Source organism: Cynocephalus volans, chromosome 14 (genome assembly GCF_027409185.1).
Source record: "Cynocephalus volans isolate mCynVol1 chromosome 14, mCynVol1.pri, whole genome shotgun sequence".
In the NCBI taxonomy this organism is placed as follows: domain Eukaryota; kingdom Metazoa; phylum Chordata; class Mammalia; order Dermoptera; family Cynocephalidae; genus Cynocephalus; species Cynocephalus volans.
This window is the reverse complement of record NC_084473.1, coordinates 31,524,208-31,543,190: the sequence shown is the minus strand read 5'-3', so window position 1 is coordinate 31,543,190 and position 18,983 is coordinate 31,524,208. Positions and strand designations below refer to the sequence as shown.

Genomic DNA, 18,983 nt, shown 5'->3' with positions numbered 1-18,983 from the left:
GATCTACCACTTGCCAACAATACAGCCTAGGGGAGCTCACTTCGACTGATTAGGATGGTTAGTTTTATGTATCAATTTGGCTAAGCCACAGTGTCCAGATATTTGGACAAATACTGATCTGGATGTTGTTGCGAAGGGTTTTTTTTTTTTTTTTTAACAAGAGATTTACATTTAAATCAGAAGATTTTGAGTAAAATAAACTGTCCTCCATAATGTTATCATCCAATCAGTTGAAGGCCTTTGGGAAGAAAAGACTGGCCTCCCCTAAGGAAAAGAAAGTTCTGCCAGCAGACCCCTCAGACTCTAGCTACAACATCAACTCTTCCCCAGGTCTCCAGCCTACTGGCCTGCCCTGCATATTTCAGACTTGCCAGCCTCCACAATTGTGTGAGCCAATTCCTTGTGTACACATGTACACACACACACACACACACACACACACACACACACACACACACACACACACACACACACACACACACACACACACACACACACACACACACACACACACACACACACACACACACACACACACACACACACACACACACACACACACACACACCCCTCTACTGGTTCTGTTTCTCTGGAGAGAACCCTGAGTAACACACTGGCTGAGCCCCAATAACCTCCTCACATATAAATGACAGGCTCAGCGCACGTATTAGAAATATCACATGCCAACCCTTGCTACAGAGTAGACACAAAATACATGTCAGCCACCCTCACTGATAACGAAATTAGGTTTTGTGCATTTGTACCTAACTTGATCACTGCTTGGTGGTAGAACGTCAACAAAGTGAAGAAAGTCAAAGACAGATATTACAGATGAATTGGGGAAAGGGGGAAGGGAGCAGAGGTGAGAAAAAGAGACCTTCCTGAAGCCTCAACACTTATACATTACGTGTAGGAAGCCCAGCTCAGCCAAGTGCTCCAAAAAAAAAGTGGTAAGACAGAGAAGTCTGTCTTTTCTACTCCCTTCTCCCACTCACTTTCTGGGGTCTGTGCAAGTAAGCAATGAAAGATCAAAGGCCATGGACCAAAAGTAAAAGAAAATTTAAGAGCACGGTTATTATCCCCAAAAGGATGGTAAGTCCCTGGAATAACTGAACATCACTCAAATAGGGTGCGTGAGTTTGTGTGAGTTTATGTGTCCGAAGGTTGTATAATCTTTAGTACGTATACATAGCTCTAGTATAGCACATAAAAGATTTTGCTCCAAAATTTCCTCTCCAAACTGACTGACTGGAACTTACAACACATATTTCCATAGAAACAATGTCAGGTCATCTCACACAAGCCTATTTTACACATGGTGGGGCTTAAATGCAACATTAATCACTGTAGTGTTATTTGCAGGTCCCAGGAACAAGGACTGTTCAGAGCAGAGTATGACCTACATGGCAATCCATTTATTTTATTGAACACCTATGGCATTTTCACATTCTAGTCAACATGATGCATAAACCCAGGAACAAAACGCTACCCAGAATGATGCAAGATTGGTGTTTCTACTGTCTGAGTGGCTTTAACCTCAGATTTGAAGGCTAATTGTAAAGGATAACTCATTCATGTATTACATTTATTATTTAAAATATGGTACACATAATTATACATTCTATTGAGTCATAAGGTTTTATGCTATACTAAAAAAAATCAATTGCCAAAAAAACATCTAAAGAATAGGTGGTCATGGGTCTGGGGGGGAGCAAGACGGAGGAGCAGTAACCAAGGGTGCCTGCAGGTTCTTACGTGCAGGTACACGGACACGGTGCTTTGTCAGATCGTATTGTTTGCTTCTGTAGTGGGGCAGGTGAGACCAAACAGCAGCTCTCCTTCAATAATTGGCTTACTCCTGTCAATTCAGACCATCTTCCTTCTCCTAATTAAAGGCTTGGCTTGTGGAGTAAGATCCACTTTCAAACCTGGGCTCTACCACTTATAGGCTGTGTAGCTTTGGGAAAAATCCTTAACCTCTCTGTGCCTCAATTCTTTTCATTTCTAAAATAGAAGAATAAGAGCACAAATCTCACGGAGATTTGTTAAGTATTATACGTAAAAATCCACATAAAGTGCTTACCACAGTGCCTGGCACTTATTAAGTGTGCAATAAAGACAATTATTGTGTCATGGTTTTTGTTATTGCTATAATGTCAGAGCAAACAGTTTGCAAAGATCCATCTAAACTCCAGGCCATGATGCCATGAGATTTTCAAGCAAGGAAAGCTAGGAGTCTAAGCTGAGATGGCCATAGAGGAGGTGGAGAGTAAAGGAACGGTCACAAGATAAATTATGAAGATTTAATGACTCTCTTGGAGACCAAAGGAGATGAAGGAGTCCAAGCTGACACAGGCTCCCAGCCTGAGTGTCCGGGAGAACAATGTTGCCATAGGCAAAAATCACCAAGTCAGGAACGAAAGCCCATTTTGGGGGGAAAGCAGGAGATTTAGCAGTAATTTACCCATCTGCTTTGTAAAATATGATCTAGAACTATGTCATCCAACACATTAGGCACTAAGCCACATGTTGCTACTTGGGTTAAATTTAAATTAAATTAAATTCAAAATTCAATTCCTCAGTCACACTGGCCACATGGGACTGGCAGCTGCTGGATCAGACAGCGCAGACAGAAAACATTTCCATCACCATGGAATGTTCTATTGGACAGTGTTAATTAGCTTGAGGATAAACAAACTTTTTCTGTAAAGGGCCAGATAAATATCTTAGGCTTTGTGGGCATACAGTCTCTGTTGCAACTTCCCAACTCTGCTTCTGCAGCACAAAAGCAGCCTTAGACAATACATAAAAGAATGGACAGGGCCATAATCCAATAAAACTTTATTTACAAGAAAAGACAGTAAAGGCTGGCTAGTTAGCTCAGTTGGTTAGAGCATGGTGTTGATGGTGTTGATAACACCAAGGTCCAGGGTTTAAACCCTGTACTGGCCAGATGCAAAAAAAAAAAAAAAAAAAAAAAAAAAAAAAACTCAGCAGGATAAGCCTGGGAATCTGAATTTGGTGGGGAGAAGAAGGGGTGAACTAACAAGTATAAAATGATGATACCTACCTTAAGTGAATCATTGTGCAATTAAGTATGTATTGGGACAACACACTGTAGCCCACGAATATGTATAAGTAAATGTAAGTAAGTAAGTAAGTAAATAAGTAAATAAATAAATAAATAAATAAATAAATAAATAAATAAATAAATAAATAAAATAAGACAGCGAGCAGATTTGGCCCATGGGCTATAGTTTGCCAACCCCTGATTGTGAAGCCTAAATTTGGAGGCACAAATTGTAGTTTTAAATCTCAACTGTCAGTTATTAGCTGTGTGATCCTGAGAAGTTACTTAAAGTCTCCTAGCTTCAGTTTCCCACAGTGTAAAATAAGAATAATAATACATACCTCATAAGGATGCTGGAGAAATTAAAAAGAAATGATGTACATAATATAACTGGCTTTTAGAAGGGATTTGCCCTTCATCTCATGACTTCCAGGGCTACGGCAGAAGTTCCTGAGGATAACTTTTCTCTAACCCTCTATTTCTGTCAATTAACTCCAAGTTCATAGGTGAAGAATACTATGAAACAGCAAAAGCCCAGTCTCAGAATTCTATCCGGGCCTTTACTGAGCCTGTGGATATACTCGCAGCAGCATTCATCCTGGAGCTTTTAAATTCCTGAAGAAAATTAACTGCAGCTCATAAAACCAGAGTCTTCCTACCCCGACTGCAAAGGTTATTATACTATTCTTGAATTTGCTTGGACAAGTCCTAAAATTTTCACCTTTCTCCCAAAGATGGGTAGGAGCAGGTCTGGGGAGCACTGCTGCGCACCCAAGCTACAGACCCAGAGGTCAGAGGGAGAGAATGCCAGCGTCTTCCTCCTTTCTTCTTTTTAGCTTGGCAACGTCAGGACAGAGAATGGAGCAAGGAGAGAAAGCGAGATGGCTGCAACCTTTGGCTGGAGTCAAGGAATTCTGAGGGTGTTCACCTCAGTGCATTCAGGAACAGAGAGAGAGCTTCCTGTTGCTCCTCTGCCATTGCCAAGTGCATTTCTCAGAGTTCACAGAGTCAGCCACACATTTTATGGCCTGAATATGCCCTAAATTCACGCTGCCTGAACAAATGTCAGTCTCCTCCATCTGTCTGCATGCTCTGCTTCTGGCTGGTTTTATGCCTCTCAAGAATATATATTCCACATGTTACACAACAATGCTGGTCAGCGCCTTTGGGTGCGTGTGTTCCCCAGCCTCCTGCGACCGCTCCCTGTGACTACCAAAGACACCACCGTCTTTCCAATGTGTTTTCCTTGACTCTGTGAACACCACCTTCTTCCCTGATTCTTCCCAACTGTCTTCAGACTTCCCCCGTCGACTTCGTCACAGAGTTCACCAACAAATCAGACTGGATAGAATCGTAAATCCTGAACGAACTCTACATATCTCTGTGTTGTTACACGGGGTAAATTTAGAGGAAAGAGAAATAAATCTTCCCACTCAACGCTGGTAAAGAGCCCAGGTTTTAACTTCAAACTCTAAACTGGAACGTTTAACTAGCAACAAACGTCTCTTAATACTTATCATTTCAGCTGTTGTAGCTGAACCATAAAATTGAACTATTTATTTTTAAAATAAGAATGGATGGTTGTTTAATAAGGTCAGAATTATTTGGGCAATGACAGGGAAAATAAATGCCCAGGAAACGTGTAAGTGTTTCAAAAATCTCATTGGCAGATTTCTACAATCTTATTAAAACCTGGATGTCTGCCCTTAACTCTAGACATCGGATCTAGTCAAAGTTTCATAAAACACTTTGTGACCAGTTCTCCAAGTTCACCTAATCTGCATGCAATCTTCAATCTAAGAATGTTAACCAGGCTACAAGTCAAATTATTTAAGAGAAGAAAAAAAACAAAAACATACACAACAAATTCTATATCCAAACTCTTTATAATCATTTACACTTAAATTATAAAACTATTTAAAGTATTTATTCATGTAATTCAAATCAGCCAAAAATTATCCCTACATTATGTGGATATTGTCAACAATGTGATTTTTGGCTTGAAATTTCCAAATTCTTACATCAGTTTTCAAATGTACCTTGTGTGCAAATGTATTTTCACCATCTAATTTTACTACCCTCCCAAAAAAAAAGCCCTATAATTAGGTATTTGTCTACACCATATTCAGAACTGTCTGTAAAAGAACATCGAAAAAAGAACTTACGTGCAAAATTTCCTAATCTGCATTTGACAGTTTTTAAAGGAAAATAGTAGTAGTTAGTAACAATGTTTCAAAAGACTCAACAAACTCATCTAAAAGGATAAAATGAGACTGTCGTTTTTATTTTACTACGTTTATTTCATCATCTCTATGCATCTCAGCTTAGGGCACAGAGTTAGAGAGACAAGTTTAGCTAAAAATGAGTAACAGAACAGTCATGAACATGTCTTAACCAAATGGCAAGTTTAAAACTAGGGACGAGATGAATGCCACTTAGCATATACCAAAGCCACATTAAAAAATAAAAACAAAAACATAGCAGGACAGAAACTAAACAGAATTGCTCTTAAAATTATCCTAACAGTTTTCTGCCATGCATTAGTTTAAAATTTTTTAAACTTTAGCTATACCCACTTTTGTAATAATGGGCATGATTACTTTAAAAATAAGGTAACCTAAAAACAATTCTGCGTTAAAGAACTTTTTACCTAAAATGCATTCATCTGTAATTGGCATATAATCCATAATGATTACATTGGATTAGTTTAGGTGGAGAGGGAATCTCTTTGGTGAAAACATATTTTCAAAACCAATATTAGAACATGTGGTTTGATAGAGAATTTTTACCTTTACCATGTACAAGAGAAAATCTTAGAGACATTTTAAAGGCAAAACCATATATAACCTTGGGATCACTTTGGTGATTTTAAAGAACGATAGGCTAGAACATTTGAAATTAGAACTGAACTAGAAAATCAGAAAACCAGGGCCTTGGTAACTATTTTCCAGACTCTTCCAACTGAGAAAGGACAATGAAACCTCATTAAATCAGACTCGAGTGACTCAGAATTTGAAATAATTAAAGACAGAAGCTGGGACAACATTTAATTCAACCTAAAGAATGCTTAAAATATCTATGAAGGAAAAACCTGTTTTCATCTCTCAGGTACCACAAAAGGTTGATACGCTGCTTTTAATTAATTCTTTTCTTTTCATCAATGTATATTTCCTCAGCGTGCTTATTCTCTATTTTGAGTCTTAGCTGTTATACTTGTCTGAACACAGTACAAATGCATTTTGGAGAAGGTTCCATAACACAGATTTATTTCACTGTATCAGGCTGACCTCATTCCTCTTGTCATTTTAATTAATGAGGTTTTCATGCATATTTACAATATTCAGTTGACCACCGAGTATCTCCCTACTTTTGGATGAACCCCAAAGATAACTGATCCAAAATAGGAATAAAAAGTGATCATTACTTACGAACACAACTTGAAAAGGTAGGATCCGGCCCAAATCCCATTTTGCAGGTACATCTATAGCTGCCCATGGTATTCAAGCACTCACCATTAGGGCACACACCTTGCAGCTGGCATTCATTAATATCTGCAGGAAAACGAAATTACTTTAGAAGGAGCAGTCAAACCTTCTTGAGCAGATTCTGGCTGTAAATTGCATTCACTGTCTTTTTCACTATAATAATGTCTTAGTTACTGAAAATAGGGGATGCAGCAGGCGTGAATGACCTAAAATCAAGTTAACATTTACTGAACAACTACAATTTATATAACAAATAATTATTATGCACCTACTGCATGCCAGGTTCTATTCTAGGCACTAAGAATTTACTAGTGAACAAAAGTGACCAAAAATTCTGGCCTTCACAGAGCTTACATTTTAGTGTTAGTGTATATAGGCATTACACAGCACACAGGTTCGGCAGACTCTTGCCCTGGAGGCACTGACAGTCTAGCTGTAGATACATGAAAAATTAACGAAGTGAAAAGCAGTTCAAGTTATCACAATTAGAAGAACTGTCATAAACTTGAAGACGTTAAATTACAAAACTGCCTATATAGACAGTAAGAGCCACTAAAGGAAGTAAGAGGAAAGAGAGACTGCCACACTGAGGCTGCTGAAGTCTGGGGAGGGGGGGATGGCTGGACGAGGACAGGAAGGAATGATTTATGCGGGTGGACAGTGAAGTGGGAGTGCAGAGACAGGCCAGGGGAAGGGGGCTCAGGACACAGTGAGTCAACCCATTGGCTGGAAGAGAAGTTTCAGGAAGGTAAATAGTAGGAAACAGAGCTGGTAAAAGCCAGCCTAGAATTGAGTTCAATTTTACTGAGAACAGGAAGCTATAGTAAAGGTTTCTGAACAGGAGAAAGATGTAGTCAAAGGCAGGCTCTAGGAAAAGTCACCTGGTCAGCACATGGCTTGGTGAGAAGAGACTGAATGAAAGTCTGACCACGGAAGGGATCGTGCAAGTAGGAGGCTGGTGACAGTGAGAATAATCAAGAAGATAAGGAATGAAGTCTTCTTCTTCTTTTTTTTTTTTTTTTTTTTTAAAGGAACGATTAACAATGCCTGGTGCTCGATGAGCAATACAACACAACAAAGTCAGAGAAAGGAGTCAGAGATGTCTGGGAGGCTTCTAATCTGTGAAAAGAGGAAAAACACCATTGGCTTTGTGGAAAGAGTTCTGAGAAGGAAAGAGAGATAAGAGACGAAGAGCTCAGCTTTACAGTTCAAGGTCACGTTGGGATACCCAAGTAGAAATATCCAGCAGCAGCAGAAGGTTCAGGAATAAAGTGAAAGAGGAAACCATGTCTGGAAATAGAGACTTAAGATCATCTGTATATGGCCAACCATGGGGAAATCAAAATGATTTGGAAGAGGAGAGAGAAAAATGTAGTGACTTTAAAAAGAAAGAGTATACAGTCACTTGCAAAGGTAATTAATTAAAAATCAAAAAATTGTGATAAGTTAAAAATGATTAATTAATAGTAATTTATATTTCATTCAGTGTGGCCTGTGGCTATAAGCACTTCCATTTCAAATAAAACTTTCTTCGATTATTAATTCTTCTACAAACTGTTAAGTTTGTAAGTTTACAAAGTTTTCTTTGTAAAATATTAATTTATTAAGTTAAAATTGAATACAATGGTAGCAAAACATTACTAGCAGAATCTTCACATAAAAAAGCAAAGAAAACCCTCAAATCATTATTTAAGCAAATATTAACATTACTTAAATGTGAATAGGTCAAGTTCTAAGTAGGCGTAGCTATCTATATGTACATACTTTATCCAAAATATGCAGTTTTGAAGTAAATTTCAGTGATAAAATATGACATCTTCAATGACATTGAAATTATAAGTTAACACATATCTGGGTTTTTTGTTTGTTTGTTTTTGGTAGCTGGCTGGTATGGGGATCCAAACCCGTGACTCTGGTGTTAGAATGTTGTGCTCTAACCAACTGAGCTAAACCAGCCAGCCAAACACATATTTGTTGTATAAACTCTACAATATTCCAACTTGGACACACCTGGAAACTGGTCCAGCCAGATTACACCGGTCACAGCATATGGTCCAACACCTGACCCTCTTATTCTTTTTTTTTTTTTTTTTTTTTGTTGTTTTTTTCGTGACCGGCACTCAGCCAGTGAGTGCACCGGTCAGTCCTATATAGGATCCGAACCTGCGGCGGGAGCGTCGCCGCGCTGCCAGCGCAGCACTCTACCAAGTGCGCCACGGGCTTGGCCCCCTCTTATTCTTTCTCAGAGTGTGTGTTGTGCTATAATGCACCTTTATGCAGAGCATGTAACTGAAAATATTACTCCATAACTCATGCTTCTTAAGTAAACCACCGCGAAGGACCAGGAAGAATGCCAAGTCCAGCTGTAGCTCACATGGTGCGAGTGAAGCCCCAATCCCATGTCCCAAGTGAAACCTCAGGTTTGGGTAACCAGCCAGTTGTGGTCAAAAAGCTGGGCAAATCTCCACTCTTCTCTTTTCCCCCACATCCCCATTAGGGTGCAATTATCAGCCTTCCTTTTCTTCTGCATGGCCTGTACCCCTGTTCATTAGTGGCACCACTCCACAAACCCAGATCACCTCTTAGGACCTAGAATTTTCCTGTGTTAGGCGGTTTCTACGACAGCATCATCTCAGCCTTGCTGCTGGCCACCAGGTTAAGGTGGAGTTTTCTCCCCTAACTCATAACTACCTCATTTATAACCACTGCCCTGTACTCTCTTCCAGTGTCCCCTCAACACTGCTCACTGCTTGGCCAGTATGCAAAGTAAGACAAGAATTAAGACTTAAAAACAAACAAAATGGACCCCCCAAAATCTATGGATATAGACAGAAAGGAACAGACAATCCAGAGGACAGGGAATCCTACTACCACGATTCTCATCACCTCATGCCACAGCACTAGCAACATCACCTCTCCTAATTTGAGCTCCAGGAACCTAGAAGCACGAACCTTCCTTCATGACACACTCAACAACTTCCTTCAACTGCCTTGATTTATTTATTTTTATATTTTCTGAAATGCCACAAATTAATTAAATTTCCAAGTTTCCTCTATTTAATTTATATACACCAAAGTACATCAATCTTAAGTATACAGCTAGATAAATTTCTACATATACATATGTGTGTATACATATGCATGCACATGCTGTGTAACCATCACCCACATCATGGTCAAGAACATTTCCACCACCTTGGAAGGTTCCTTCAAGCCCCTTCTCAGTCCTCATCTCTGCCCCCACAGCTAACTCCTATCCTGACTCTTATATCAATCAGTCTTGCCTGTTCTTGAACTTCACACAAGGGAATCAGATTATATATTCTTTTGTCTGACTGCTTTTAATCATGATAATGCTTGTGAGATTCAATGTTGCTGTGTGTAGCAGCACATTCTTCTTTTTTACCGTGTTATATTTCATTGTGTGAAGATACCAAAGTTAATATATCCTTTCTACTACTGATGGACATTTGGGCTATTTCCAATTGGCTATTATTAACAACGCTCTGTGAGCATTCTTGTATATATGTCTTTTGGTAGATCTCAATAACAATTACTCTTGGATATATATCTAAGAGTAAAATTTCTGGGTCACTATAGAAGGCTCATGTTTACTTCAACCAATTGTCAAATAGTTATCCAAAGTGGTTTTGCCAATTTCCATTCCCAGTACCAGTTGCTCCACACCCTTGTTGACTTATTGTCATTTTTTTACTAAATTTATTTGTTCTGGTGGAGTGTAATGTTATCTCATTGTGGTTTTAATTTGCACTTCCCTGATGAGTGATGATACTGAATACATTTTCATATGATTATTAGCCATTTGAATATAAAAATCTTCCTTTTCTAAAATATAAATACCTATAGAAATGTTATAGGTCAATAAGATTGCTACCCTCTAGTACTTGGGGAGGATCGGTAGCTGATTCTCAAAGGGGGATGTAATATGCTTGCCTAGGGGACATTGTGGGTTGTCATGAGGACTGAGGAACACATAGTGGGCAGATACCAGGGATGCCAAACATTTTCTGAAAGTGTTGGCAGTCCCCTCAACAAAAAACTGCTCTGCCAAGAACGTTAGTAAAGTCCTCACTGAGAAACTCACACAGAGGTGATAAAAACATGAGTTTGTAAGTGCAAAAGGTACCATTTGAAAGCAAGGCTGTCTGAGGACCAAGATGGGGTGGAGGTGGGAGCTGGCTACAGGAGAAGACTTGAAGGGTTTCATTTATTGGAATCAGGGTCCGTATCTTCCACATTTGGACACTTCCCTGCTATCTCTGAGAATGTGCTTTTGCCATGGAAGGCTCAGCTAGAAGCAAAACAGAGACTGGATCCCTCAAGTTGCTAAGTTTAGGGCCGTGTGGTCTGAGATCTGCAAAGCCAGAATCCTGTGATAAATTCTTTTCCTGGGCAGACAATTTGGCTATTTCACAAGGATCACTTACTTTAGGTAGAAACAGAGTTCAGTCTATAAGAAGACATACCTAGTTCTTAAACTCCCAAAGCAGCAGCTTTATACGAGGTACACGTACCAATGAAGGCACATGAAGATATTCCATAGGGTACACACAGGCTTGGATATTTTTAAGGGAATCAGTTTCTAGATCTTCAGCCTTCAAATGTTTCTTTTTGAAGTGATCTGCCTAAGAACACAATTACCAATCTTCCTTTCCTAGCGCCCCCTTTTCTTAACACCTTCTTCCTCTTCACCAAGTCAAGGCATACCTCCTGCCCCATCCAGAATCTTTCTAAGCTTTCTAGGTATGCTACCCTGCAATGTAAAATCCTCATAGGCACCAAACAAAAGAATAATTGACAGATGAGTATATCCCCACTGTGGGAGAGTCACAGGAAAAAGGATAAGTCTGATTTGTTTCATGAGGAAGTCTGGCTTTGCCAAGTAGGCAGATATTGTTCATAAATGGACGAGCCAACTCTGCAGTTCCAAGGTTTGAAGAAAATATGTTTATAGCACATATCTAATATAAATATGCCAGAAATGAATCTCCTGTGTCCATATGATTTTTTTATAAAAGATGTAGATGTCAGCTTAAAAATGTGTCAACACGTAAGTTTTTCAGAATTATTTTAGGGGATGAGCAAAAAATAAAAAGTTTGAAGACCAATGTTCTAGAACAATTTTATCCAAGGTATTTTATATAAAACACAGGCTTTGTGAGACTTTTGCTAAAAGACAGGTTCTGTGGTCAAATGTTTGGGAAACACTACATATTCTATAACATTGAAGATCTGAGAAATCCTCTGGCAAGGACTCTTGCTTTTCTTTGTTTAACTTGGTGTTTTCTATACATTTGGCTGTGGAACCCTTTTTCACACAAATCTATCAACACCCCTCTGACTTGGTGGACTGTGGAGCACATTTTGTCAAATGTTGCTCTCTGGGGCTAACCCTGAAAACTACTGTGTGGGTCTCTTCGTGGTTTTATTTGCTTCCATCTAGGCCTTACCACCACCAAATCTCCCCTTCCAACCTGTAACTGTACCACCGTTATAAAATGATCATCTACCAGAGGATGGATTCAATCACCAGGCTCACTGAAAGGCTCAAACCCCCTGTGGAAGCAACTCCCTTCCTTCCAACTCTTCTGTCTTCAGGGTAACATGATAAAAGAATTATCAGAGCCCAGAGAACAGCTTGTATTTATTTCTTGATCCATGTGTGCTACACATGAAACATGTTGCTCATAACACACTCTTACTCTGTTGGTCTTGAATTTCTGATTACAGTCTACAGACACTACATTAATTTCTCCGTGAAACATTCACAGTAACATGAATCCATCATGGGCTTTCTTCATCACTTATGATACAACAGGCATCTTCCCATTGATTTTACAGCCCCAGAGATTAAGGTCAAAGAGCTATTGGAAAATACAATGTGCTAATGACTTACTTCACCACTGTCTTTCCTGAGGAAAAGTGAATAAAATAAGCAGACATTTCCTTTTTGAATCCTATCCCAGTGATACAAGCATAAGATGAAGCCACACCAGAAAAACGATCCTAAAATGTACAGGAGTGGGTCCCAAATTGATTTGCAAATGCTGAAATGTGATGCTTAGATCCAGATCAAAAGCTGCTTAAATTCTTACTGAAAATACTGTGCCTATTTAAACTAGAATCTGCAGCAGTAGTTCTAAGAGGATGCCTAGGACGGTAAAATAGCACCTTCTAATCAGTAAAAAACCTATCAACTGCTTCTGAGCCACTGACTATTGTAAAACATGGTGTGGCATTGTATTAAAAACCTCACAGTGATGGGCATTTAGGCTGGTTCCAACTCTTGGCTATTGTAAAGAGTGCTGCGATAAACATTGGGAAACAGGTATACCTTCGACTTGATGATTTCCATTCCTCTGGGTATATTCCCAACAGTGGGATAGCTGGGTCGTATGGTAGATCTATCTGCAATTGTTTGAGGAACCTCCATACCATTTTCCATAGAGGCTGCACCATTTTGCAGTCCCACCAACAATGTATGAGAGTTCCTTTTTCTCCGCAGCCTCGCCAGCATTTATCGTTCAGAGTCTTTTGGATTTTAGCCATCCTAACTGGGGTTAGATGGTATCTCAGTGTGGTTTTGATTTGCATTTCCCGGATGCTGAGTGATGTTGAGCATTTTTTCATATGTCTGTTGGCCATTTGGATATCTTCCTTAGAGAAATGCCTATTTAGCTCTTTTGCCCATTTTTTAATTGGGTTGCTTGTTTTCTTCTTGTAAAGTTGTTTGAGTTCCTTATATATTCTGAATATTAATCCTTTGTCAGATATATATTTTGCAAATATTTTCTCCCACTCTGTTGGTTGTCTTTTAACTCTGTTAATTGTTTCTTTTGCTGTGCAGAAGCTTTTGAGTTTGATATAATCCCATTTGTTTATTTTTCCTTTGGTTGCCCGTGCTTTTGGGGTCGTATTCATGAAGTCTGTGCCCAGTCCTATTTCCTGAAGTGTTTCTCCTATGTTTTCTTTAAGAAGTTTTATTGTTTCAGGGTGTATATTTAAATCCTTAATCCATTTTGAGCTGATTTTAGTATATGGTGAGAGGTATGGATCTAGTTTCATTCTCCTGCATATGGATATCCAGTTATCCCAGCACCATTTGCTGAAGAGGCAGTCCCTTCCCCAGTGAATAGGCTTCGTGCCTTTGTCAAAGATCAGCTGGCAGTAAGTGTGTGGGTTGATTTCTGGATTCTCTATTCTATTCCATTGGTCAGTGTGTCTGTTTTTATGACAGTACCATACTGTTTTGGTTATTATAGCTTTGCAGTATAGCTTAAAGTCAGGTAGTGTTATGCCTCCAGCTTTATTTTTTTTGCTCAGCATTGCTTTGGCTATGCGTGGTCTTTTATTGTTCCATATAAATGTCTGGATAGTTTTTTCCACTTCTGAGAAAAATGTCTTTGGAATTTTGATGGGGATTGCATTGAATCTGTATATCACTTTGGGTAGTATGGACATTTTCACTATGTTGATTCTTCCAATCCAAGAGCATGGGCTATCTTTCCATCTTCTTGTATCCTCTCTAATTTCTCTCAGCAGTGGTTTGTAGTTCTCATTATAGAGATTTTTCACCTCCTTGGTTAACTCAATTCCTAAGTATTTTATTTTTTTGGTGGCTATTGTAAATGGGCAGGCTTTCTTGATTTCTCTTTCTGCATGTTCACTATTGGAGAAAAGAAATGCTACTGATTTTTGTGTGTTGATTTTGTATCCTGCTACTGTGCTGAAATCATTTATCAATTCCAACAGTTTTTTTGTAGAGGTTTTAGGCTGTTCAAAATATAGGATCATGTCATCTGCAAACAGGGACAGTTTGACTTCATCTTTTCCAATCTGGATGCCCTTTATTTCCTTCTCTTCTCTGATTGCTCTGGCTAGTACTTCCAATACTATGTTGAATAGGAGTGGTGAGAGTGGGCATCCTTGTCTAGTTCCTGTTCTTAAAGGAAAAGCTTTCAGCTTTTCCCCATTCAGGATGATATTGGCTGTAGGTTTGGCATATATGGCTTTAATTATGTTGAGATACTTTCCCTCTATACCTAACTTATAGAGGGTCCTTGTCATGAATGAGTGCTGAACTTTATCAAATGCTTTTTCAGCATCTATAGATATGATCATATGGTCCTTGTGTTTGAGTTTATTAATATGGTGTATCACATTTATTGATTTGCGTATGTTGAACCAACCTTGCATCCCTGGGATGAATCCCACTTGATCGTGATGAATAATTTTACGTATGTGTTGCTGTATTCTGTTTGCCCATCATCAGATGAGTGGATACGGAAAATGTGGTACATCTACACAATGGAATACTACTCAGCTATAAAAACGAATGAAATACTGCCATTTGCAACAACATGGATGGACCTTGAGAGAATTATATTAAGTGAAACAAGTCAGGCACAGAAAGAGAAATACCACATGTTCTCACTTATTGGTGGGAGCTAAAAATTAATATATAAATTCACACACACACACACACAAACCGGGGGGGGGGAAGAAGATATAACAACCACAATTATTTGAAGTTAATATGACAAGCAAACAGAAAGGACATTGTTGGGGGGGAGGGGGGAGGGAGGGAGGTTTTGGTGATGGGGAGCAATAATCAGCCACAATGTATATCGACAAAATAAAATTTAAAAAAAATAAAAAATAAAAAAAATAAAAACCTCACAGTTTCTAGAATTATATCACTAAATACAGAAGGACATTATGATGAATCTCTGATAAGCTAAACAAAAAGAATACTAAACTTTTAAAAGTGTTTTGAAGAACTGAATTATCAAGTCTGACTGACTCCGATCTTAGTTCATACCTATGATTTTCTAATATTATTTCCCAAATATATAGTAAGAACAATGGATTCTGAGTTTCATCTTTAAACCCACATTGCCCTCATATGTATTCCCTATTTCCTTCCAGAAGGAAATAAAAATAACAATTCCCTTATGATAATGGAACTGAAGAGAACATGAGAGACAAAGCTATAACTGGGAGTAATGCTGCATAAACAGAGAAATCGTAGAACACAAAGAAGGAAGGGAAAAAGCACTGAAAAGGGGCCGGCCCGTGGCTCACTTGGGAGAGTGTGGTACTGATAACACCAAGGTCAAGTGTGGTGCTGATAACACCAAGGCCATGGGTTCGGATCCCATATAGGGATGGCTGGTTAGCTCACTGGGTGAGCTTGGTGCTGACAACACCAAGTCAAGGGTTAAGATCCCCTTACCAGTCATCTTTTTTTTAAAAAAAAAAAAAAAAAGAAAGAAAGAAAAGAAAAGAAAAAGCACTGAAAAGATCTTAAATTAAAATGTCAATAGATATTATCACTTCACTAGCTGGAATTCTGAATATTAAAACTGTACTGGCCACATACTGTTGAGTGAAAGAAGCCAGACACAAGAGAACACATACTGGATGACTTCAAAGCTCATCAAAAATAAAATTGATCAGTGCTTGTAAAAGTCAGGATACCAATAACTTCTGGGAAAGTGGATGAAAGTAAATATTGGAAAAGGACAAAGCAGGGAATTCTAAAGTGCAAGTATGTTCTATTTCTTGACCTGGGTGATAACTACACAGTTTTGTTCACTTTGTGATAAGTCGCCAAGTATACACCTCTTTAATCATACCCCTATAATTTGTGCGTTGTTCTGCAAGTTATACTTTGATAAAAGTTTATATAAAATGCAATGAACTATTCGGCTTCTAATACAATCACCAGAATTATGTTTTTTCCTCAATACTTTTTCAAAATGGCTCTTAAGTTCAGCTGTAAAGTGACCTCACAGTAAAACAAATGAGGATCTTCAATTTCTTTTTTCTCAAGTGAAATCCACACACACTTGCCAGTATAAACTATCAGAGAATGGTAGATTGATTCAAAAATGGCTCAGTTCTCCACCTCTTCTTGTATCCGTGCCCTTTGCTCTGTGGCTTTGTAGACTTCACCATGAAGAGGTGGAGTCTATTCATGGTGAAGTCTATTTTCCCACCCCCAAGTCTGGGGTGGCCTTGTGACTTCTTCCAGCCCCTGGAATAGAGCAGAAGTGACAGGGTGTCAATGCCAAGCCTAGCCCTGAAAAGCTTTGTGTGCTTTCACTCTCTTTCTCTTGGATCCTTGCCACCACCATGAGAACAACCCAAGCTAGTTGCCTAGAGGATGAGAGACCATGTGGAAGAGAGCCAAACCACCCCAGCAGAGGCCACCCTGGACCATCCAGCCCCCGGACCCATCAGCTGAACACAGATACATGACTGAGCTAGCCAAGGTCATCCACACCTGGCCCAGTTCAGCAAAACAACCCAACCACCCCTTAGAAACATGACAGACAATACATGATTGTCTCACTAAAGAAATTGTTAACTGATTGGGAAAGGGGGAAGAAGAGATATGAGAATGCGAGATCTCCTGAATCCAAAGGAATCTGACCTTTTAAAAGATAGACAAAAACCTCTAGGACCATAAATATTTTTCTTGTTAAAGACTTCAGGATAAAACTGAGGAGGTACAATGGCTTGCTAATCACATGAGAAAAAAATTACTTTAACTATAAAGTAAATACATTGAAAACAAGCAAATTTGCTATAAAAATAATAATAAAGTTAAGAGAACTCTATGATTTTAAGGCTAATTATTGAAAAACCCTAACAGAACCGTTAAATATAGATAGTAAAATTATCAGATAGCATCTAATATCACTCCTAGTGCTGCTATTTATTGAGCAAGGCTTTAAGACATGGTTTCCCCACCTGTAAAAAGCAGAGGTGGTGGTTGTGAGGAATGAATTAGATAAAAATGCATGTTAAAAATATTTCATAAACTATAAACTGCTATACAAATGTAAGTAGCATAGACAAAAGCTTAGTCTTTGGAATTAGATTCTACCACTCTCCAGTTATATGATCTTCTATTACTTAATTTCTTTGTGCTTCAGAACTCAGTTTCATTAATAGTTAAAAAATAAAATAAAAAGAAAAGAAACACTACTTATCTCACAAGTTTGTGCCCAAAGCTCCCAATACAATGGCTCCACTAACTAAGCATTCCATAAACACTAGCAAAATTATAAATAGGTAGATAAAGAAGCTGCGTGGGCAATAATAAGCAAAAGGAAATTTTACTGATATTACAAAAGGGAAAATTATCAAGTTATCCTTATGCAAATAATACCATAAGAAGATAAGTTCCATGGGTCAGGAGCTAACATTACAATCCGGCTCTAGACTGGGGGGCCCCAGAATCCAACTGGAAGTTTCCATAAAATTGCTAGACAGTAAAAAGTAAGGGGTGGAGAGAATGAAAATAAAGTTCTGATTCAAAGTAAGCCTACAAACTCAGTTAAAATTTTTAATGCTTGTGTGCTAAGAAAGCAATCATAGTCAATGATTTGAACAAGAATATTCTCCAGATGAGGGTAACTTTATAAAATGGTCTCACAAAGATTCTTTAAAAATTTTTAGCCTGCTTAAAAATTTAAATGAATGAATACTTTTAAAAAAGAAAATAGGAAATAAGAACAAGTAGCTATGAAAAATGACTTATTAGAAACCTTGGAAGTGAAAAACATCATCTCGAAACTAAAAACATTAACAGATGGGATAAAGCCTAGCTGGGCATCATAAAGCAGAAATCAGAAAATTAGAAGATAGAACTGAGGTGTTTATTCAAAATGCAGTAAAAAAAGATTAGAGAATAAAAGCCCAAAAGATTTTTTAAAGCACATGAAAAATGGAGAGGTTCCAACATTTGTCTGATAGGAGTTTCAGCAGACAGCATGGTGGAAAAGCAATATATGAAGGGATAATAGGTGAACATTTTTCAAATGTAAGGAAAAACTTGAGTTTTCAGATTGACATTGCATTCTACTAAGTAAAAGAAAATGCAAATATAGACATATCATGATAAAACTACAGAACATAATGAATTAAAAAGACGATCTCAAAAGAGAGAAAGATTTATCTACAAAGGAACAGGTATCAAAAAGAAATCAGAAGACATTGGTAAAGTCAAAGTACTGCTGAAAAACAACTGGCAACTTACAATTGACTAAGTCTAGTTATAGAATGAGTGCAACATATTTTCAGACATGTAAAGTATATACCTCCTAGTGACCCTCATTAAAAGAACTGTTAAAGGATATAACCTCAAAAATGCAGATTTACCAAGAATACAGAACACCCAGTTAAAGTTGAATTTCAGATAGATGACAAATAATTTTTAGTATAAGTATGTCCCAAATATTTGTTGTTTATCTGAAATTCAACTTCAACTGGGTGGCCTATATTTTATCTGGTAAACCCTCCTTAAAAGAAGACGTGAACACAGAAAGCACCAGATACAAGAAAAAATGCTGATCAAATCAGCTTTGTGCCCCATGAATATGCATTTAAAAAAAAAA

At 38.2% G+C, this 18,983-nt stretch overlaps 1 protein-coding gene across 6 annotated transcripts in view; it reads right to left on the bottom strand.

Moving 5' to 3' along the window:
* Nucleotides 1-18,983, bottom strand: part of LTBP1 (latent transforming growth factor beta binding protein 1) — a 222,444-nt gene that overhangs the window by 128,747 nt on the left and 74,714 nt on the right. For all 6 annotated transcript variants that reach the window (XM_063078353.1, XM_063078349.1, XM_063078350.1 and 3 more), the window contains exon 6: nucleotides 6,499-6,621. In XM_063078353.1, coding sequence (XP_062934423.1) covers nucleotides 6,499-6,621 — 123 coding nt within the window. The remainder of the gene's footprint in view (nucleotides 1-6,498; nucleotides 6,622-18,983) is intronic.